This window comes from Cyprinus carpio, chromosome B8 (assembly GCF_018340385.1).
Source record: "Cyprinus carpio isolate SPL01 chromosome B8, ASM1834038v1, whole genome shotgun sequence".
NCBI lineage: Eukaryota > Metazoa > Chordata > Actinopteri > Cypriniformes > Cyprinidae > Cyprinus > Cyprinus carpio.
Genome location: NC_056604.1, coordinates 23177625 through 23201521, shown reverse-complemented (window position 1 = coordinate 23201521; position 23897 = coordinate 23177625). Strand labels below are relative to the sequence as shown.

Below are 23897 nucleotides of genomic sequence, written 5' to 3'. Positions count from 1 at the left end.
CATCCAAAATAAAAGCTTTTGTTCACATAGTATATGTGTGTGTATTGTGTATATTTATTATGTATATATAAATACTCACACATGCAAGTATATATTTAAGAAAATTATGTTACGTTTATATATTAAATATATTTATATATAATATAAATTATATGACTATAAATATATACATGTAAATACATGTAAATATTTTCAAAATATATACTGTATGTGTGTGTATTTGTATATATACATAATAAATATAGACAGTACACACAGATGTATTTCATAAATAAAAACTTTTATTTTGGATGCGATTAATCGTTTGACAGCACTGTCTAATACACACACACACACACACACTGTTAACAGAATATATATGTAGTCAAGATTAAAAAGTGTAATAAATGGAATAACATGTTATGCAATAATTATAGAAGCTAGGATATCTATAATTATTGTATAGCATGGAATTAATTTTTAATCACACCATATATTTCTGCACAAGATTCTGTGGATTTTTTTTTTTTTGTTTAATGTTTTTTAGTTTTTATTTATTTATTTATTGTAATTGTGACTTCTTAATTCAGGCTTTATTCTTACAAAGTCTGAATCATGAGATATGCCAAGATCTTTAATGAAATGCATTAAAATTGTCATATCCATTACCATGCTAAAATCTTCACTGAGTTGTCATTATAGAAATAAATGTAAATCAGCAGAAAAAAAGTCAAGCTTGTTTCTGCCACAGAAATAAAAATAGCAATTGTGGAAATAATATTTTGTAAGACTCCTCATAGGTTCCATTTAAATTTTAAGATTAAATTCTTTCCATTCATGTACAGTAGAGCAGATTTTGTTTTTGTCCAGGGAGAAACATCAGAAGAGTAGTGAAACATTTGAACAGATATGCATAGAATGATGTGAGGTTCAAGCACCATAAAGGAAAATCAGCGGAGATATGAAGATCTGGATACATGGACAGACAGTACTCCATACACTATATTAGTTGTTGGTAATACTGTAGGAGAGCGTAGGATGAGGTTGTCTGAGAATATGTGTGAAAAGTGGATGGGATTTGGGAGGTTTAGAGCTGAAGCGGGTTTCAGTTATGTGCAAATAGCTTGCAGTGCTATTCATTTCCATTAAATTTCATTTTAAAGATGACCATGTCTTTGATATCTTCACCAGCACAAGGACTCTGATGCTTATAAAAGATCTTAACTGACTCTTCTTGATACATTTTTTACAGCCCAACAGAGCAATCTGATAAATCAATATTATAAATGTCAGTTAATTCAATATGACTTGGCTTTACTGAAGTGATAAAAAGCAGAAATATAAAGCCGAATACAGCACTATTCCACAGCTCGACAGGAAATGAAAACCAGCCTCACACGATGAAGCTTCACACACACACACACACACACACACACACACACACACACACACACACACACACACACACACAAAAGATCAGAATAGTTCACTTTTAAATAACTTTTTTGACATTTTTGTAGCTTGTGCTCACCATCCACTTTTGTTGTATGAATAAAAAAAATAGTTTGTGTTCCACATTGAAATAAAACCATATGGTCTGTAACAGCATGAGGGTTCAATAAATGATGATAATATTCAGATATAATATTCAGAGTCAACTATCCCTCTTAGTGTGCATATTTGTGCATATGTTTACTCAAACAAAATCTTCATTGCCAAAAATACTATCATGAACATTAATGACAAATGTTGCAGTTAGACTTGGCTTCCTCTCTATAGCATGTATTTGCTTTCACTCGCCGCTTCGTGCTTGAATGGAGAACAACAACAGGCCAGGATTAAAAGCCACCTGTTTCATGCTGGGTCCCCTGGACTAAGCAAATAAACTTAGGAAATGCATATCATATATCCCACATGGCCCAAATGGCAATGGGATTTGCATGAAATGAAGTATAAAGTCCTTTAGGGTGAACTTGTATGTTATTTCTTACTTATGCAAAGGATGATGCGACTATAAAGTGGATGGCAGGTCACATCCACTGAGAGAAAGAGCTCATCTAAGGACAGGACGCAGCACAGAATGCTTTTCATGTTTATCGGGGTTTGCTGCAGGATCAGCAAGGAAAAGTTGAGGCAAGGATATATTAGGAGCAAGTGTAATTCATTTACAAGACAAGAAATACACAAACCACATAATATTGCCAAGAACAGACAAAGAACTAAACCAAAAGGGGGATAAATACAGGTTAAATTAGGAAGCATACAAGCATACCCTAAACAACATTGTACTAAAAAAAGAAACGTTTTCCTTCATGTTTTTGTAAGGTTTTGCGTACAGACAACAGTGTTGTCAAAATGATCCCATTCACATGGATCCTGCGAAAATGACTAAAAATGCTGCATTATGCATGCCAGGCCAGTAGATGGCGATATCACTTTGTAAATAAACATGCCTGCACACATACATATAGACTGTATACATGAAATGAATGCGCATGATACTACTTATTATATTTTCACAAATTTGCTTTTTTTGTAGTTTAAACAGAAATAATGAACGTTTGTCGTTTTCGAAATATTGCACTTTAAAACCTGTTTTCAAATGTTTGGTGTTTTCAGGCCCCCAAAACACTGTAGTTGTGTAAACGATCAGCCAAGACACATAAGAAATTAGTTATTTAATTCACCAGGGGTGTACTATTAAACTGATCAAATGTGACTAAAGGCACATAAAAAAGTAAAAATAATAATAATAATAATAAAAATAGTATTTTATTAGTAATATGCTATTTGCAAGTGCAAATAACAATAGATTTTATTTACACTATGTAAAAATAGCAGCATTTTCTTAGCAGTAAGTGTAAACAGATGCTGTTTATTAGTGCAAATGAAAAGATATTTGCACCTCAGTATTGTAGTACATTATAAACAGTATGCAGTGAGTGTGAATTATTATATTTCTTAACATTACTAAATGGATACCGTCGTATACTGAGACAAAAATGCCTTCCCTACACCTACCCGATAAACACTTCATTATTAAATACTCCTGAGGCAATTTATTTCCATGTATTTTTTTAATATTCCCTTCATTTTTATTGAAAATAAATGTTTTTCTGATCTGATATGTGATGGGAAAAGAGTGAAGAATGAGCTTGTCAAACGGCAGATTCGAACTTGGATCAGTTGCGTCAAAGCATGCCGCCAAGCACTTTACACCCTATGCCACTGAGCCTGTTGAATGATACTTGTCTTTCATAACATTGTTTATACCAACCAGACATTAGTGGGAAGAGCTAGTCAAGTCAAGTCAAGTCACCTTTATTTATATAGCACTTTAAACAAAACAGATTGTGTCAAAACAACTGAGCAAGATTAATTAGGAAAACAGTGTGTCAATAATGCAAAATGACAGTTAAAGGCAGTTCATCATTGAATTCAGTGATGTCATCATGCAGCTCATTTCAGTTTAAATAGTATCTGTGCAATCATTTGCAATAAAGTCAACGATATCACTGTAAATGAAGTGTCCCCAACTAAGCAAGCCAGAGGCGACAGCGGCAAGGAACCAAAACTCCATGGGTGACAGAATGGAGAAAAAAACCTTGGGAGAAACCAGGCTCAGTCGGGGGGCCAGTTCTCCTCTGGCCAGACGAAACCAGCAGTTCAATTCCAGGCTGCAGCAAAGTCATATTGTGCAGAGGACTCAACTGATTCCTGTGGTCTTGTCCCAGTGGTCGTCTGAGACAAGGTCTTTACAGGGGATCTGTATCTGAGGCTCATCTAGTTGTCCTGGTGTAAATAATCTCTGCCAACAAGATGGGCTTTTTGAACTTAGTGTAAATATACACTCTGTTAAAAAAATCTTAGTAGCCTTAGTGCTTAAAAACACTAAGAACACCAGAATACCACATAGCAACAGTCTAGTATCAACTTTTGTAAATGTAAGCATCCCTCACATTTTCTTCAGAAAGTTAGAAACTACAGTTGCATCAAGTCTAGAATGTACATTGTGATGCATCTTATTCGTACAGTGCACTCAGAAATAATTTGATGGCTCCTGCAAACCTAAGAGCTGCTAAGACAGGCGGTCATTTTCTCTACTTCAAATCATGCAGCTTTATTTTACCAAAGTAAAGAGATGAGGTCCAATGTCAACAGATCTGTTTGGACGTAACACCATGTGCAAAGGGTGGTGTCATTTATAACTGAGGCACTCTGCAAAACACAACACCCACACCCACATTTTCTCTGAGGAGCTCGCTTAGTAGCACTTAATGTCTTATCCCGCTGTATGTTTGGAGGGTCAAACTGTGAGTCACATTTGGCTTCAACATTGGACCTACTCCTCCTAAAGAGACGTTTCACAGATTGTACAAAATAAGCACCTTGCTGTTTTGTATTATCCTGCAGCAGCTGCATGTATCTGCAGGTAAGATGGAGTTGGTCAGATATTTGCTGGGTGATGACAAGCAACTGAACTTGCATCATAGAATGACATGTACATTGATACTCAACATAACTGACTATCCAACAAAGCAATCAGATTTGATTTTAAGAACCATAAAAGAGACCCGGGCCTAAAAGATCTAACAGAGAAAGCAGACCACTGGGCAGAAACAATATAGTCTAGACTTGTACAACAGGAAAATGATACAATTTCTTTACAAGAGAACAGCCAAACATAGTACAATGATTAACAGCATCGGGGAGGTGACACCCTCAGCGATTACAGAGTCTGATGACATCACACTGTGAGGTTAAACCATTACCTTTTCACCGAAATGCATGAAGCCACTTGGACGCATGCCGAAACTTAAAAACACATCCAGATGCTCCAAAATAAATAGGAAAAGACATTCAGTGACCTGGATGACTTAGTGTTCACAGCCCTTATGAACGAATACAGTGGCAGTCAAGTCAAACCAAATCAAGTCACCTGTATTTATATTCAAAGGAGTTTGATTCAAAGCAGCAAAAAAATAAATGAATAATAAAAAAAAAAATCAATGATGCAAATGTTATCAAATATGAGACAAATCTAATTTCTGCTGTAAAGCAGCTCAAAAAAGACAACACTGTCATTATTCAGTTATGAAATAAGTTCAGTTCAGCTATAAGCAGCTCTACAGAAGACAGCAGTTTCATTATGCCATTATAGCCCATGCTAATACAATTTAGTTTAGTAACAGTATTGGTGTTGCAAAATTTGCTATATTTACAGCTCTAGAGACAATAGTGTAAAATATTCAGCCAAGGTTAGTTCAAATATTGTCAATTTATTGACATTACTGAATATAACCATTACTATTTTTTTTTTTTTTTTTTTTTTTTTTTTTTTACTGAAGTCTCCTTCAAACCACATGTAAGGAAGCCAAAAGGTAACTGTAGCAAGAAACCCAAATTCAGTCAAGTGATAGGGGTGGGGGGTGGACTAGATTTGATGCAGTGACGGTATGGGCTGGCATTAACACAATATTTTGCAGCATTTCCCATTAATTACGTAGAGTCTGACGGCCCGGGATGATCTAATCTGTTCACCCACAGTTTCATAATAAACCTGTGAATGTATATGAAATAATGGCAGCAAACTACATCTCTGGATGTGCTGTGAATTTAATATGCATTTGGTAGCACAACGGGCCCCATTGATTAATTTCCAACATTTTTTTTTTTATTTCACAAAATTCATGAGACGTATTTGTAAACCTGTTTTACAGAAACTGCAGATTTCTGCCAAAAATAAAAGCTTGAGGGTTTAACACTTGCAAGTGAAGAAAGAACAAGGTATTATAATTTTTCTACTATAAAATATTTAAAAATACATATCTGTTTTCAATGTACATTTATTTGGACCTTGGTTTTACCTTTTGTACATGATCCTTTCCCTGAAAACCACAATATTAATGTCCATGCCCATGACACATGGTGCGCCCATGGAATCATGTCCAAAAATTCTATATCATGTAGCCCAAATCAAAGCCCAAAAAAGACAAACTGTTTCAAAATAATGTTAGACTTCCTTGCAAACTATCTAGTTTTATACTTTTTGGTGCAGTGGTAGTTAACATGATAATAAAGGTGCATATGCAGAACATTACATCGGATAAACAGCTGTGAGCTGTAAAGCAAACACAGACAGTTATGCTGCCCGAGTAGGGATGTTGTTGTCTGGCAAACCCATCAGAAGATTCCAGTATCTGAAGCCAGCTTTAAAATGTTTTGCTTATATAATGAGGTACAGGATGTAAAGTTAGTCCAAGTTAACTTTTTAAGGGGCTTTGCAAACATTTTGTTGAAAGCTATTGTAATCTTTAATGTAGGAAGTATTCACTTTCCTCACCTATCCAAAACACTACCATGTGTGGATTGATTGCTCTGAAAACTGTATATACTGTATATCAAGTGTTACTTTTGACAAACATTAAGTTAGCAAAACAAAAATATATGCATCATGAAGCAAAAGACCAAAATTACACAGAATTTCAGTCATTGACTAAATTGATAGTGATGTTTCTTTTCATGCACAGTTTGCATTGTTTAGCACCCAATTACCAAAACAAACATGAAAATCATGTAACACCACAAACACACCCACAAAATCTCTACCGAACACAATTAGTGTGGTGTAGTTTTCCATCTTGCAATGCTAGGTTATGAATGATTCAACAGACTACTGCAATCTATCATGCTTTACTGGGATTATATAGCATTTTTCTATCACTGGGTTTGAGTCTCTATAATGTCAAAATTGTAATGATATGTATGCCTAAATATGCACAGTATGCTGTTTAGTGAATTTTCCCTCATGTAAAAACATTGCTGCAATTAGTTATAGCTACTTAAAAATTTAAATTATGTAAATATCTAACTTAATTAAGCTTAACTAATTTAAGCTTAACTAAACATATAATTTTATGTCAAGCATGAACACTTGCTTTTTTTTAAGTTGAAACAACACATTTACTTATTCCAATGTTGAATTTTAAGTTGTGATACCTAATTGCAGCAATCTTTTTTTTTCTAACTTTAACCCATTTTGAACAGTAATTGGTACAGTTTAAAGCTCATTGCTTAACATTAGCTAATGCATTAACTAGCAAAAACTAAGAATGAAAAATATATTTTACAATATTTTTTAAACTTTGTTGATATTAGTTAATAAAAATATGTTAACTCATGTTAGCTCGGGTCCATTAAATAATACTATCAGATACCACTACTGATTTCATGTACTAAAACATGTTGAAATTAACATTAAATAAGATTAATAAATGCTTTCAAAGTATTTTAATTGTTAGTTCATGTTAACTTTAATGTTAACTACTAAAACTTTAAGTGTTACCCAGTAAATTGAGTCACTTACCAAAAATTGCACAGTCAGCACTCTGGTGGATGTGTGTCAACATGCAAGTTGCTGCCAAATATGTCTGTCCAACTAGTCAGTGTGGTCAAGCTGATGCTACATACATACGAAATCAGTGAACAGCATGGATCTGTTGCTAATTACAAGCAGATGATATTTTACTGAGCTGTACAGTGATGCATAATTGCTTCCAGACTGCCCATTTACATTTTAGACCATTGATATTTAAGATCTGTATTTTTCTATCAGGGGTATCAAACCTTTGATTTTTTTTCTTTTCTTTAATTTATTTACTTATTTGCAATATTAGTTAAAGTTATGTTGGTTAATATTTTAAATAATTGTATTTTTAGAGTAGATGTGTATTTTTCCCAGTTGTTTTTAAACTCCAGTTTTTCATTTTTATTTTAGATAATGGATTTTTTTTTTTTTTTTCTCTAAAAGTTATTGATTCTGGCATAAGTATGGTATATATGGCACTTCAGATAATAATGCAAAGTTGCATTATTATGTTGGCCGCAGTACACATAAGTCTTATCCTGTTGTCTGCAGATATGTCTAACATGTGCACTGGTTAAAAACATCAATACTTCCTTTTCAACAGGAAGCCATAGTTAAGTTTTTGATTTGTAATGTGGTCATTTTTCTATGCACTCTGAAGTTGAGTAAGTGGTGACAATAATCAATTTGAATTTGATCAGTGCATAAGACAAAAGTCTAGGAATAAAGACCAGACATTTAACAGAGGAAGAGGAATTTTGATCTAAGCAGTTACAGGAAGCGGTATGAGTGTAGGCATGTTGTTATTTAAACTGTAGGGTCTGGCGACTGTAAAATTAAAAAGAAACTAGGGCTGGCTGCTGTCCCAACTACTTCTGAGAGAGACAGTGTGGAGATGGAGAGAAGATTGCATGCGTCTGCTGTAGTAAATGAACATACTGAAATGAAGGCACAACCAAAGCAACAGTATTGGCAGACTTTGGTGGACACACACCCTAACTGTGACTATATCAACTAAAATATAGATGAAATCAAAATCTCTATATTTTCTTAAGCAAAAAAAGAAAAAGAAAACAAAAAGAGGAAAAAATCTATAGACCTTCACGAGTTTTAATGTTTGGGGTTGCCAGATGTCAAGAGTTCAAATACCTCTTTTCCCTTCAGTTGACAGGTTGTCAATTTATTATAATTATGCAAAATTATATTAATAATTAAAAAAAATAAGTGTACTTAAAGATGGTTTGATTAAAAGTGTCTTCTTAACTTCCAAAGTCCCTCTGAAGTTGGCATAAAATTAAAATTCACCACATGTACTTTTTTTGTCAAGAGTATGTATTAATATGTGAAATTACATATAAAATCTGGGAACCCAATTATTCATTAAAAAAAGAAGGTTATTTAGCTTAAATCCCAGTGAAAAAAAAAATGCACATTCCTGACAGGACCACCTATTCCAAGGCAACCAAACATGTGATTGGCTCTTTTAAAGGGGTCATATGACATTGCTAAAAAGAACATTATTTTGTGTATTTGATATAATGAAATGGGTTAATGGGATTTAAGTTTCAAAAAACACATTATTTTCCACATACTGTACATTATTGTTTCTCCTCTATGCCTCGCCTTTCTGAAACGCATCGATTTTTACAAAGCTCATCATTCTGATTTGCAAGGAGTGCTCTGATTGGCCAGCTTTCCAGTGCTTTGTGATTGGCCGAATACCTCAAGCATGTGATGGAAATGTTATGCCCCTTACTATAATGTGATGCCGTGTGTCCCGGAGCACTGAGACAAAAACATTAAAACCCATTATAAATGAGGCATTTGTTGCATCCAGTGGGGACATAATTATGGATTATAATGACAAATGGAGTTAATTGGTTAACAGATGTTCAGGAGCAGGGGCACGCCCCAAACAATCACCTGACTTCCTGAAACCTCCATATATATCGGGCCACCTCATACCATACTGCTAATCTCGTTCTCTCGAACCCACCCTTCCCTCCCTTTCTCATCCATTTAGCCAACCTTATCCCACATTATCTTTCTTTCAGGTTGTATCGGGGGGTCCTAATTGTCTGGCCTAAGTATATGCTAGAGACGGTACCCCCACCCTGAGTCTTGCTGAGCCATCAATTCTAGATGCCCTGATCAACCTGACCATCAGCCCATTCCCTCGACCCCTTCATCCTCTTTCTACTCTTCCCAAACTCCCTGTTCAACTTACAGTTTCATAGCTTGTTTGTGGCGTGGTCCTAGCTACTGAATACCAGTGGTTCTCAATTCCAGTCCTCGCGTCCCCCAGCTCTGCATATTTTGCATGTCTTTCTTTGTTCATAAGCTCGTCAGAAGTAAGCTCCAACTGACATGGTCTCTACACAGTTGCTCCCTACTCCCTGAGCAGGGGAAAGTTTACTTCACTTCGGAACATTCATTCACAGATTTGCGCTGTGCAACGTCTTCACACACAGACAAGTGTGACATCATATACCTCTGTAAATAAATACCATTTAATGCACACGTCTCGCACACTTCAATGCACTTTGAATGGAACATAAATGTTCGCTTCGAACTGGAATCATGGTGGAATATCCTGTGATGTCCACTTCACAGGGCACTTACGTTCGAATAGAACAAATGTCTGAAGCGATAAGAGAAACATACAAAATGTGAAGAGAAGGGAGGTGCGAGGACTGGAATTGAGAAACGCAAACTATACTGTCCTTTTACGCATTGCGTTGCATTGCGCCATGTAAACATAAAACCATGTCTGCATTTGTGATCAGAGAAACGACAAACAAGTGCTACTCTACAATGCTCAAAACTCACGTTCGAATCGTCAGTGGCAAATCCTTTAAATATGTAAATGTACTTACAGACTGTGAGTCAGAACAGCCGGCATTGTAGTCTACTCTCCCAGGATCAGAAAACAGTCCTCCATTAAATGTACTGCACACATCTGAATATTTGGGTTGAACTGTTCTGGAACAGTGTTGTAAATACAACTTAACCACTGATTTCTAGTTGTGTCCTCTTTTGGAAGGCCAAACAAAGTAGTTTTGCTTTCACAAGGACACATAGCATCTCTACAACATGGCAGCGGCGGCAACAGTGAGAATAAAAGTTACGCCTTCTTTCTTTGCGTGAACATTTAGGCAGCATTATGCAAATCTTCCCACATCGTGATGTAGACATGTGGGGTGTGTCAGAATGAGCCATTTTAGGAGGGCTAGGTTGACTCTTAAATTTTATAAAGAATATCTTTTTGTATTTGAGACTTTAGTCTTTGCAACTTTACAGATCTACTTTATGCGGCAAGAGCTTGTAACACTCCAGAAAAAGGAAAAATTGAAATCGCATCATATGACCCCTTTAACTAAAACTATACTATAAAGCGGGTCTTCTGTTCCTCCACATTTGCTATTGTGATTTCTTCTACTTGTTTTTCTATGAGTAGTTGCTCCCTGTAACCTCATTTGTCTTATAGAGCTATACATACCAAATCATTTCAGGATATTGTTGTTCTTAATGACAGTACATACTATAAGCTCTTAACTCTTAACTTGTGTGTGTTTCCTGGAACTAACCTGGAGTTCTTCATTAGTTGACAGGAAATTGGGACAGAGTTCTCTAATTTCCCATAAGTGCTTCTTGTAAACAACCAAAAGCTTTACTCTGTGTATCATTAAAACGTGTCTGGCATTTATAGCTTCCTACAGCTACAGCAGACAAAAAGATCAGCACACCTCTCAGCATGGCATTCTGCCACTGTGTGTGTGTTTGTCATCTTATTTATTGACGGTAAAGTCCATTGTGATTGCTGCCCATTGCCCAACCACATGCATTCAGAGATTTAAGACTAATACTCCTGGCTTATTCACTGCATCTGAACTGCAGTCAAATAACATAACACACATTTCTAATCTGTCACGTTGTCCCAGATGATGGCCACAAAACAAGTTTTTTACAGTTTGACTTCTGAGGCTGATTTCCTCTCAAACTCTGTGTTAGTTTTCTAATGCAAAATGAATGATTCCATGAAAGGTGTTTTGCCAGTAAATGTTACGGGTATTTTGCAAGCTCTGAGAGTTTCCGTTTACCATAACGCTGTAGTGGTTTCATAGAAAGAACATGGCAACATACTAAACATCACTTAGAACATGTTATGAATCACATAGTAATGCCTTAGCACAGAACACCCTAGCAACTGCAACATGTTAGCCACTGCATATGTAGCAACACCCTGACAACTATCCATAATATATTGGCAAATGCATAGCAACATGCTAAAACCCCAAAGAATACAATAACACTGCAAAGCAACAACCGGACAACCACCTAGAACACTGTAGCAACTGCATTGCCAAATGCCACTCAGAACATTTTAGTCACCTTAACAACTTCACTGCAACATTTTAAAAATGCATTAGAATATGTTAGCAATGCAGAGCAATGTACTGGCAACCACCCTAGCAAATACATGGCAACATGCTATAAACCACTCATAACATGATATCCACTGGATAACAACAACTTGACAATGACCCAGAACAGCATAGCTACACCCTGGCAACCACCCACAGCAGCCTAACAACAGCCACCACATAGCAACACCCTGGCAACCACCCACAGCAGCCTAACAACAGCCACCACATAGCAACACCCTGGCAACCACCCACAGCAGCCTAACAACAGCCACTACATAGCAACATCCTGTCAACAATGCCAGAAACTGTAGCAACTGCATGGTTACATGCTAAAAACCACTCAAAACATGCTACCCACTGTAGCAACAACTTGACAATGACCCAGAACACCATAGCACTAAAACTCTCAAAACATATTCCTCTGGATACAAGCTGAAAACCATTGAAAACATGGTATCCACAACATAGCATCCACCCACAGCAGCCTAACAACAGCCACATAGCAACACCCTGGCAACCACCCACAGCAGCCTAACAATAGCCTAACAAAGTTGCCGGGCAACCATTTTTGAGCAATGTTGCTTGGGCACTTTCCAATTGAGAATGGTTAACAAATTTCTATCTGGATAATTTAGATCAGTCATGGATCCTATGTCTCACCTGGTTGCCCGGAAACATTGCTCAAAAAGTATCATCAGCCTCACAACAGCCACAACCTAGCAACACCCTGGCAACCACCCGCAGCAGCCTAACAACAACCACCACATAGCAACACCATGACAACCACCCACAGCAGCCTAACAAAAACCACCACATAGCAACACCCTGGCAACCACCTGCAGCAGCCTAACATCATCTACGACATAGATGATTCCTGGCAACAATGCCAAAGACTTTAGCAATTGTATGACAACATGCTAAAAACCACTTAGAACTTGTTAGACACTGCATAGCAACACCCTGGCAACCATCCACAACACCCTAACAACTCCATGTCAGCTGCCACATAGCAACACCTTGACAGCGGGAAAAGATTGCAGCATATTTTCTTGAATTTCATGATTTTCTGAAATCATTTGTTGTGTCTTTCTCTATCTCAGGGTCGCTGTATGAACTTCACTCGCATCAAGTCTAGTCCTCCTCCATGCTATCCATCCTACAACCACCATTCTTCACCCATCTACACCCCTCCACACACCCTCACCCCGCCCCCTCCTCAGGGCCAGCTGCCCCCTCCTCCACACAGTCCACCCGCCTCCCTGTCCTCCGGCTTTCCCCCGGCACCTTCTACGCCCCCACCTCACGCCATCAACCCTTCTCCACCCAATACTCCTCCTCCATCATATTCGCCACCCCCCATCTGGCCTTCGTCTCCTAACTCTCTCTACTTTTCTCCGGCCACATCTCTTCCACCATCCCCTCCTGACTCGCTGCCCCCGCCTCCTCAAGCCCCGCCTCCAGGCAGAGCTCCTCCTCCAGATCGCCCACCTCCTCGGCCTTGTGTGTAATACGGCACATCTGAGTGGACTACTGAGGACTGGAAGTAAACAGGAAATATAAATGTTCCAAATCCTCCTCAAAATTCCGTTGTTGTGTGGCCTAACGCAATAAAGCTCAATACAAAGACTCACCTGTGGCATCAAGGGCATTTACTCCTCTGATAGAACAATGAAATGGAACACAAGCCATCATGAAACTCTGCAGAGTGCAACACTTAGAATCACACATGCCATCATCGCAAAGAAACAGAAAATTCACCTACAGAGCTTCTCAGCAGGCGCCATTTGTGAGTTTAACCAAGCTTTGACAATGGAAGTGGCTGGTTCCATTAATGGATTCATGGATGTTTCACAATTGCATGCACATGAGACCATCTCATGAAGGAGATTTCCATAAAAGAGGAAAGATGACTAACTTTTTGGGAGCTTTCTCATTCAGAGCAATTGAGAAAAATATGCACGTTTTTGACAAGCATCACCATATACAGGTAATCTTCATTAAGTGGCAAAAACTAAACATTGGGTCTCATTTACGAAACATTGCATTGGTTTATACACACTTATACTCATAGAAAAAAAAAAGCCAGATTTAAAACTATGCACATGAATTGGTTTTTAACTTTCTAATGTTGAAAGACTGCGTCCCCTAGATTACTAATTTGCATAAACACACCCATCTATATATAAGGATTTGATGTAGAATAGAGCACAACAGTTGGGTGTTTCAGATGTTTCTATCCACCTAATTTTATGTGCATTAATGGCAAAAAAAAAAAAAATGAATGGAAATGCCAAGATACACCTAAATTCTAAAAATGCACATAAAAAACCTATAAGCTCAACTAAAAAATGACATGTGATGACACTAACTGGATTGAAACTTGCTTTATACGCAAAAGTTTTATGATATTCCAATTTTGTGTTAAATTCAAAACTTTGTATGGAAACTAGTTGTGTTGAGAAATTAATCGCGATTAATCGCATCCAATATAAAAGTGTTTGTTTACATAATATGTGTGTGTACTATGTACATTAAGTATATGTACATTGTACACAAACATATAATATGTAAACAAAAACTTCACACACATTCAGTATATATTTTGAAAATATTCACATGTATGTTTACATGTATATATTTATATTCATATAAGTTATATATTATATAACATATATTTTTTAAATATATACATGCATGTGTGTGTATTTATATTTACATAAGAAACATACACAGTACACATACACATATTATGTAAACAAAAACCTTTATTTTGGATGCCATTAATTGTGATTAATCATTCGACAGCACTAATTGAAATTTAGCTTTTTTCTCCACAGGGAAATCGATTTTTAAAAAGAACTGATAATCCTTTAAAGACAACCTTATATAACTATTTAACTTAAAATGAATATTTTTCCATTTTATGAGATTGCAGTTCTTTCCCTCACTCTTTTTGTCCAATTTTTTTTTTTTTTTTTTGTACTTTTTTGCTTCAAGTAAAAGTTTGTAATGCTTTGATTCTCCTCATAACTGGTTGGTTTGGTTCATGGCTTATAATGCTTTAACAAAGACTTTTTAAAAATCCCTATTGAAAAAAAAAAATGAATGGGAAAAATACTTTGGGACCCAGAGCTGCTGAAAAAAGTGGACGGGCACAAATGCACTCTATGGAAGTAGACATGATTTTAGTTGGTTCTACATTTTCTTGTAAATTTATTTATACATTTATTGTAAAGAATATGCTGATGAATCACAATTTCTGCATGAAAATGTCTGTTCCTGCAGTAAGTAAATGAGACCCAGTTGTGTTTGATGAAAAGGTTTTCTTTCAAAAAACTAAATGTATTTGCAAAATTCAACCATTTCACAAACAGTTATTTTTTATTTTTTTATTTTTTGTTAAAATGTCTTGCCATACGAAGGCATATGGCTGTTGCTTGTTCAGGTAATTGACATTTAATTGTGCAATAGTGATTTTAGTGGCTTTGATCGGGATGGGGATCATGTTGCTTTTTGGTCTTTGAATTTATTTACAAAGTACCAGACCAAAATGAATTAAAGGAATAGTTAATCCAAAAATAGAAATTCTGTTATTATTCAATGATGATAAACTTTTCATTCAAAAATGTTTTCATTTTTGGCTGACCTGTTTCTTTAGGATGAGATATGTTGAAGAGATTAAGGTGTTTATGGGCACGGACTTGAAACTTTAAAGAAAAATCTGAAATGTATGTAAACTAAGCAACATCACCTTACTTTTCACGTCACAGTCATAAAGGTGTATGGATGCATTATTAAAAAAATATATTGTTGAGGCATGACTGAGATTTTAAATAATGCAGAAGCAAATGAAGATCTCCCAGCAGGAGTTCTATAGCCTCTGCTTTTTATCCACCATGAATAACCACAGCAGAAGATTACAAATAGCTTTTTCACATTGGAAATGAGTTCTGCCAAAAAAACTATTTACAACCCTGAATCCAACACATTTGATAGATGAGTTTGTTTTTGTTCATAATTACATGTTGTATATAATATTGTCATAATTCATCACAGTGTCAATTTCCACAATCCTTTGCTTCTAAAGAGCCCTTGTCATTTTCTGTTGAGTCTAAGTTATTGCAGTGCCACTATGATGCCAATGTTGTGTTTCTATGACTCCCAAACCCGGTTTTGATGAAGGTTTTATGGGTAATTAACATCAGAGAAATCATATATGTCCATGTTAAATCTTATATGCTTTTCAAAGGAATCATGTAAATGAATCATTCTCTAAATGACTCAGATCATGACTACATTGCTTGTTTTATTTGTTTTTTACTTTTTTAACTGTTCTTTTGTTTTGAAATAAAATGTTGTCATAAAAGTCATATTGGTTTTCTTTTTGCATGCATTTCATGGGTGTTGTGAATCTTTGCCCTAAAGTCTTTTTGTTCAACCCTGTTATACTGTGACATTTTCCCCTTTAAAAATAATGGTTCGAGTTTTCTGACGTCATATTTAAGGGTGTGATGAAAATTGTGACCAGATGGTTCGAAAAGAATAACATTCTCCTACAGTCTTTATTATATTTAATGTTGGTTACACTTTATTTTAAGGTGTCCTTGTTACAGTGTAGTTATACACTTAAATACTGAGTAATTAACTACATGTACTTACTATATGGTTAGGATTAGTATTAGGGTTTGGCTTAGGGTTACTTGCATGTACTTATGCATAATTTATTGTTATTATAATAGTAAGTATGTGTGACGTGTAACAAGGACACCTTAAAATTAAGTGTTACCAAAATGGCATGTATACTGTAATGAGTTCAACTCTGTTACAGGGGGAAAATCTCATTTACAAACAAATTTTGTTCTTGGCATGAATCACAAGAAACTGACAGTAAATAATGTGTCATGGGATGATATTTTAAAGGACATTAATCTTTTACCTACTGGATGCATCAGGAACAACAGGGGTGTAAAAATGCCTGGGCCGTGAAACTGTCTGGGCCGTAGATCTGCCTGCTCCAGGTCTGCAGCCTCCCCGTATAGCCCGGTCCTGCCAGTTTCTCTCCCACACCCGTGAGACAAATAATGCAGCAATGCTTTCCAGAAAGTCACATTGCTACATTATTTGTCTCAACTGTGTTATTTTAATATATTTACTGTTAACATAGTAGGCCAAAATGGTCACAGAGAAAACCAAATCTTGTTTAATTAAATAATAAAATGAATACAGATATAATGACTGATGACAGTCTCAACACTGAGCATCTCCCCCCAAAAATGTCTGACAGAAGGCCACCTGCCCTCTCTCCCCCCGGTACATTCACACTTGTGCATTAAAAAGGCAGCAAATTTTCTGCTCTTGTGCACGCCCTCCTTAACTAAAAGGTTAATCAAATTGATTTCTAATGTTGCTTGAGGATTTTCCACAGTTCTATTGGATCATATGGGCTTATTAGCTTAAAAGGATAGTTCACACAAAAATGACAATTTGATGTGTATCTGCTTACCCCCAGGGCATCCAAGAAGTAGGTGACCTTGTTTCTTCAGTAGAACTCAAATGAAGATTTTTAACTCAAACCGTTGCAGTCTGTCAGTCATATAATGGTAGTGAATGGGAATCACGGCTTTGAGAGTCAAAAAAACATACACAAACAACACCAAATTAAACCCTGCAGCTCATGACGATACATTAATGTGTAAAGACACAAAACAATCAGTCTGTGCAAGAAACTGAACAGTATTTATATGGTTTTTTACCTATTATTTTCACCGCAATGACCGAACTGTCCTGAGCGCATTCTCAACAGCCGACGCGTGAGGCGTCTTCTCGGAACTAAATGAAGATTAATGTTTTGGCATATGATGTGTTTATTGTACCAATTGGATAAGAGTAAATGGAGAGTCAGCGAGAGCCTCATGTGATTGGCTACAAGAAGGTGGTGGACCTGCCCTCCCCCTCACGCTTGCAAAACTTAGTAAGTGAGAGAATCGTGCAAAAATTGTAAGGGCAGAGAAAATAATTTAATTTACGGTTACATCATAACAGATAACGTGGCAAAGATGAAATGTGCCTTTAAATTGAAGTTACCTCAGCAATCTGTTGACCCTGCAGATGACAATGAGGAAGAAATGGACAGCTTGGATTGATGAGGAGCTGTGGGAGGATTTATACAGAAACCAAGAAACCTTGTTAGACATGGCCAGGGCAAGACAGCGATTGTCATGCTTTGCCCACTCTCTTCAGCTGGTGATTAGTGAGGGGCTGAAGGAAGCCAAATTCATATCCCTGGCCATAGCAAAAGCATCTAAGCTCACTTCTTTACTGCATAGCAGCACTACTTTCAAGAACCGCTTCAAAGCTACTTTTGGCAGTGGGAAGTCAATACCAGTGGCGAATGTTACATGCTGGAATTCAACGTTCAAGCAGATGCAGGCCATCACAAGTCTTGACTACAAAAATCTGGCAGAGGTCTATGGTAAAGAATTTGAAAATGTGGTGTTTTACATTCTGTGAATGGATCCAACTTCAAGAGCTGAGTGCAATTCTTGGACCATTTTCAGAAGCAACTGACCTAACACAAGGTGAAAAGTCTGTGACCATAAGCATGGTGGTTCCTACTGTTTTAGAGCTAAACACACATCTTCTGAAAATGGATGAGACAAAAGGACAGTGCCAGCCTTTAATTAAGGCCCTTCACACATCTCTACAAAGAAGATTTTCAGGAACATTTGTGAAGGCTAAAATGGGCAGAGAGTGTGAAGCACCCATGCCTTTTTACCAAGATGTGTACTTTCTTTCTGCAATGTTTGATCTGCAATTTGGTCTGAACTGGATTGACTTGGATGTTACTAACAGTGATGCTTCATCACTAAAGATGTAAAGAGGACTATTATATATTAATATATAATAAAATAATATATAAATAATATATCATTATTTTGTGAATTAGGCTAATGTTTTCTACACAAATCATCCTACTGTACATGAGGTAAAGAGCATTCTGTAAAAATATAGCCTTGGTATTTTAATACTGACTGCGTAAGGCCACGTCAAAGCTTAAAATCATTGTGAATCATTAAGTTGTGATGCTCTTAATTAGATTATGAGACTTTAGTCTGGATTTCATAGACAGGGTCACAAATGTATTGCAATATCTTTAAATTGCCATTAAATTCAATACGATAGTTTTCAATATGATGATTTATTTTTTATTGATGACCTCAGTAAAACTCATCCTAATACTGATGCAAAACTGTATTATGCAATTAAGATACCTTGATCTTAGCTGTAGAGAGTGGCAGAGGCTGTGGCAGATGGTGAAGCTACTCAGCAGATGAATGCAGATGATTCTTCATCAAATAATTCTCTACCACCAACGAAACTGCCATGGCTAGTAGCCTGCTACAAAGCCCACAAAAGCCAGCGTAACCTTATGGTGGCTGCTAGTATCTCGGATCAGATAAGTAAATATGTCAGTGTCATTCAGGATCTGTGTAGTGACACAGCACTTGTCTTCTGGTCTAAAATCAAGGAATCAAGGATAGATATCCCCAATTGCATGCGCTAGCAGTGAAACTATTGTCAGTCCCTGCTTCCTCTGCACCAGTATAGAGAGAATTTTTAGTCGGGGTGGATTGATCATGAGACCACATCGTGCTCGGTTGGGTAGCACGATGGTCTCCTCACTATATTTCTGAAAAATTAATTATGCCCATCTGTAATCTTCACAACTTCTTAAAGTGCACATAAATCAAGACATCATAAGGTTTAGCAGTCATTAGTTAAGCTTAAAGGTTAAAAGTTATGTAAAAGTTGTTACAGTTGAACATATGCAGGTATAGTGGTACAGTAATGTTACTTGTACTAGAAATGTTATGTGGATGTATACAGTCACATTTTTTTTTTACTCTTTTTTCGTTTTTTATGTGATTATTGTTTTAATAATTTTTGAAATAGTTGCAATGTTATACTGCATTGTCCCTGTTAAATAAACAAACAAATAAATAAATAAATATATTGCTACGATGCTGTTATGTGGACAAGAGCACTTAATACTGGCAAGTAACAAGTCATAATTGTAATAAAATTACCTTCCCAGACAGCAATTAGTTTTGGCCCAGATCCGGCCCATATCTAGCCTGGGTGGATTTCACACGGGCCAGATGTGGACCGATCTGGGCCAACACTATGTTGCTGGGTTTACACCACCTACTATGTGGTCTTTTTACCCTTAACTGATAAAATTTTTTAAACCAATATCACTCTAAGTAAATAAAATACAGTGTACATGCCATGGTATATTTGATATACTGTTTGAGTATGGTGCCAATTTTACATATTCTTGAAGATTTCTTTGAATCTTGTCTCAGACCCAACCTTATGTGGACTTGGACTTGTCTTGGACTCCAACCTCTCTGAACTCGGTCTTGACTCGGACTGAACCCTCTCTGGCCTCGTCAGTCTTGACCCGGACTGAACCCTCTCTGGCCTCGTCGGTCTTGGCCCGGACTGAACCCTCTCTGGCCTCGTCGGCCTCGACTCGGACTGAACCCTCCCTGGCCTCGTCGGTCTTGACCCGGACTGAACCCTCTCTGGTCTCGGCCTCGACTCGGACTGAACCCTCTCTGGTCTCGGCCTCGACTCGGACTCAACCCTCTCTGGTCTCGGTCTCGACTCTCTGGTCTCGGTCTCGACTCGGACTCAACCCTCTCTGGTCTCGGTCTCGACTCAGACTCAACCCTCTCTGGTCTCGGTTTCGACTCTCTGGTCTCGGTCTCGACTCGGACTCAACCCTCTCTGGTCTCGGCCTCGACTCGGACTGAACCCTCCCTGGCCTCGTCAGTCTTGACCCGGACTGAACCCTCTCTGGCCTCGTCGGTCTTGACCCGGACTGAACCCTCTCTGGTCTCGGCCTCGACTCGGACTGAACCCTCTCTGGTCTCGGTCTCGACTCTCTGGTCTCGGTCTTGACCCGGACTGAACTCTCTCTGGTCTCGGTCTCGACTCTCTGGTCTCGGTCTTGACCCGGACTCAACCCTCTCTGGTCTCGGTCTCGACTCTCTGGTCTCGGTCTCGACTCTCTGGTCTCGGTCTCGACTCGGACTCAACCCTCTCTGGTCTCGGTCTCGACTCGGACTCAACCCTCTCTGGTCTCGGTCTCGACTCGGACTCAACCCTCTCTGGTCTCGGTCTCGACTCTCTGGTCTCGGTCTTGACCCGGACTCTACCCTCTCTGGTCTCGGTCTTGACTTGACTTGACTTGTCTTGCTGATTTTCGACCTTGTAACATTCAACCCCAAAACATTTTTACTGTATAATCACAGGGTTGGCAACATTTAGATCAGTTTTGAAAAGAGAAATAACATAGGTTACTTGGATTTGATTATACAATTTAATCTAAACAACTTATGATCTTAAATCTGCTCACAGAAACAACAAAATTGTTACAATTAATTTCTTCCTTGGCCTGTGTTGTTTTTATCAGCCATCTCTGCTTAACTAATCCCCTTTAGACCAGGTGTAATTTAGTCCGCTCTGTCAACATGTGCACAGAAAGCTGGCATCTCATGAGACAGAAACTTTAAACCACTCTCACCATCATAGATGTGTTCAATTTCAAAAGAAAATAAGAAAACAAACGTTTTCAAAAGGCAGTTTTAGTCGGCGTCACAAGCACAAGCTCAGCAAGGTTTGGCATGAAATGTTTCAAACGCAGCCAAAGATAAGCAAATTAAACTCTGCTGGAAAAATAAACTGGGATTAGGATGCATTTTCTCCAGCAGAGCAGAGGAACCCATGAGACCTGTGTAACCTCTTTTGTGTTCGGATCGATTATGAAAATCAACTGTGATGATTTGTTTAGTTGGTGTTCCTTCAACTCTGTCTCTCTCGGTCTTTGACCCTGATATTCATGTTTTATCTGTTTTCTTCACTCTTATCCTATCATTCCTTCTCATTTCACTCCTCTTTACCTCCTTGTTTTTCCTACAGTTATTAATGTCAAATATATTGTCTAACCACACACTGTGAGCAGTGCTGGGTAATAACTGATTACATATAATCTGGTTTACATAAACAGATTCCAAAAATATAAGTAATATAAGTAAATATAAGAAATCAGAATTTGATTCTCCCTCATTTTAAAGTCTAAAATAGACTACCACTGACTGTATAAAAATTCAGAAAGTCTTTCTGTTTTATGAACATTCACACAAAGACCAGTCACTAGTCAGGTGGCTATAATTACACAGAAAATTGAGAGGCCACATAGCATTTGACCACTGGATTTACAAGAATTATTTTAGTTTTCAGTGTTTTCTCTACTTTTAAACAGTGCATCAACTACTGATAAACATAAATTTTTATTTGAATTATCACTCAGTGGATTATTTAACTCTGTATTATTATGTCTTTGTAAAGCTTTTGTCTTTCAAACACAATAAAATGCACACATTTGTGTTATTTCTTATGCAGCGAATCCCTTTATATATATATATATATATAAAAAAAATTAGTAAGTGTTTCATTTTGATGTTGTAATTTAAAATGATTTATTTTATATTTTATTAAGTGTATTTATTATTAGCTTTTCATAAAACTAATGAATCCCCTGCAGTTCCTTCACAAAACACAGTTTGAGAAACACTGATGTAATGTAAAGTTTAAAACTTCATGTTAGGTCAAAAGTAATTTAAAAGTAGTCTGATTGTTACCTTAAATGAGTAATGTAATGGATTACGTTACTAACTATAATTTTTGTCATGTAATTTGGAATCATTGCTGCATCTGAATATGCATGCTTCTGTACTTTAATAGGCAAAAAAACAATAGCCTATGTGAAAAAAGTTCATTTGTATTCATAAAACAATAGGCAAAATGTACCCAGATCAACTACTATTTCCAATTAAATTTTGAAGTGTGCATCTGATGTACAGGCCATGGGAGAGGAGTTGTGAATGGCAGTAAGTCACATGAAAATGACATGACATGATGAATATATTATGCCTGAATTATTATAAAGTAGGCTTACTTTGTAATAGTCACAATTAATAAAGGATTTCTTTAAAAGAGGTACCTGCTTTGACGATTTTACAGCTACACATCAAGGGGGCCAGAAATGTAAAACCTGGAGTGCCACTGGACTGAAATGATTACTAAATGACATTTGCTGCTCCCCATTCTCAAACAATAAACAAAAACCCAAACCGACCCATTATTCAGCTTAATTACACACACAAACAAAAAAAAAAAAAAAAAAAAAACACACACAAATGCTTTGGCTTGTTTTGGAACCTTTGGCAGAGAAATAAAATATACAAACCATCTGACCAAATAAGGTCTGAAATGCAAGATATTAACAGCTTGTTTGTAGAACTGTTGTATAAAAACGAAATATCACAGTCTTGTGATAATAAAACTTCAATGTTGTTACCACAGAAACATTGTTGAACACAATTTCTCAAGCATTTTGACTGGCCAAAATTTGTTTCGCAAGAAAGGTGTTCCATTATTATAGTCTCCCTGCTGGTTTGGATGAATTATTACTTAAAGGGCAACCAGGCCAATGTAATATTTACATTTATGTTTCTGGCAGACATTGCATCCAAACAAGAAAAAGCTGTGGCTGGAGAAAGAGTGAATTTACCCACCCAAGGGAGTTAAACGGAGCTCAGACTTGGCAGTAAACTGGCAGATTACCCATACTGACAAAGCGACCGCATATGAAGTGGATGGCATGTCAGAGATGAGTTGCTGTGAGTGACAGACCTTTCTTTCTTTAGACATTCAGTGGAGTTTGCATTCAGCATCATACTCCCTGACCCACTTTCAGCTCTGGCCAATAAAGCAATCCAGTCATCAACAACCATGACGCAGCTCCAGCTCCAATCCATCCATCCACACTGCCAAGAGTCAGAGCTTAAATGTTTTCCTGCTCTTGAAGAACACCACTTTAGAAAGACATACAGCTCAGATCATCAAAACTCTGGTTACTATTTGGCATCAAAGGAGCGGAAAATAGTGCGAGTCTATGGCTTCAGTGGAGTGGGAGATCTCCATGTTTGTGTAAATGTCATTGCAATGCACAAAAGCTTCTTTATAGTGGAAAATGGTTCTTTAAGACACTGGTG

At 37.1% G+C, this 23897-nt stretch overlaps 1 protein-coding gene across 1 annotated transcript in view; it reads left to right on the top strand.

The window, feature by feature from the left end:
- The window catches only part of LOC109081757 (anthrax toxin receptor 1-like), a 54903-nt gene extending 40455 nt beyond the window's left edge, over window positions 1-14448 (top strand). Inside the window, exon 18 of the mRNA XM_042730169.1 lies at window positions 12873-14448. Within this exon, the coding sequence (XP_042586103.1) occupies window positions 12873-13280 (408 nt within the window). The 3' untranslated portion in view covers window positions 13281-14448. The remainder of the gene's footprint in view (window positions 1-12872) is intronic.
- Window positions 14449-23897: the final 9449 nt, after the last annotated feature.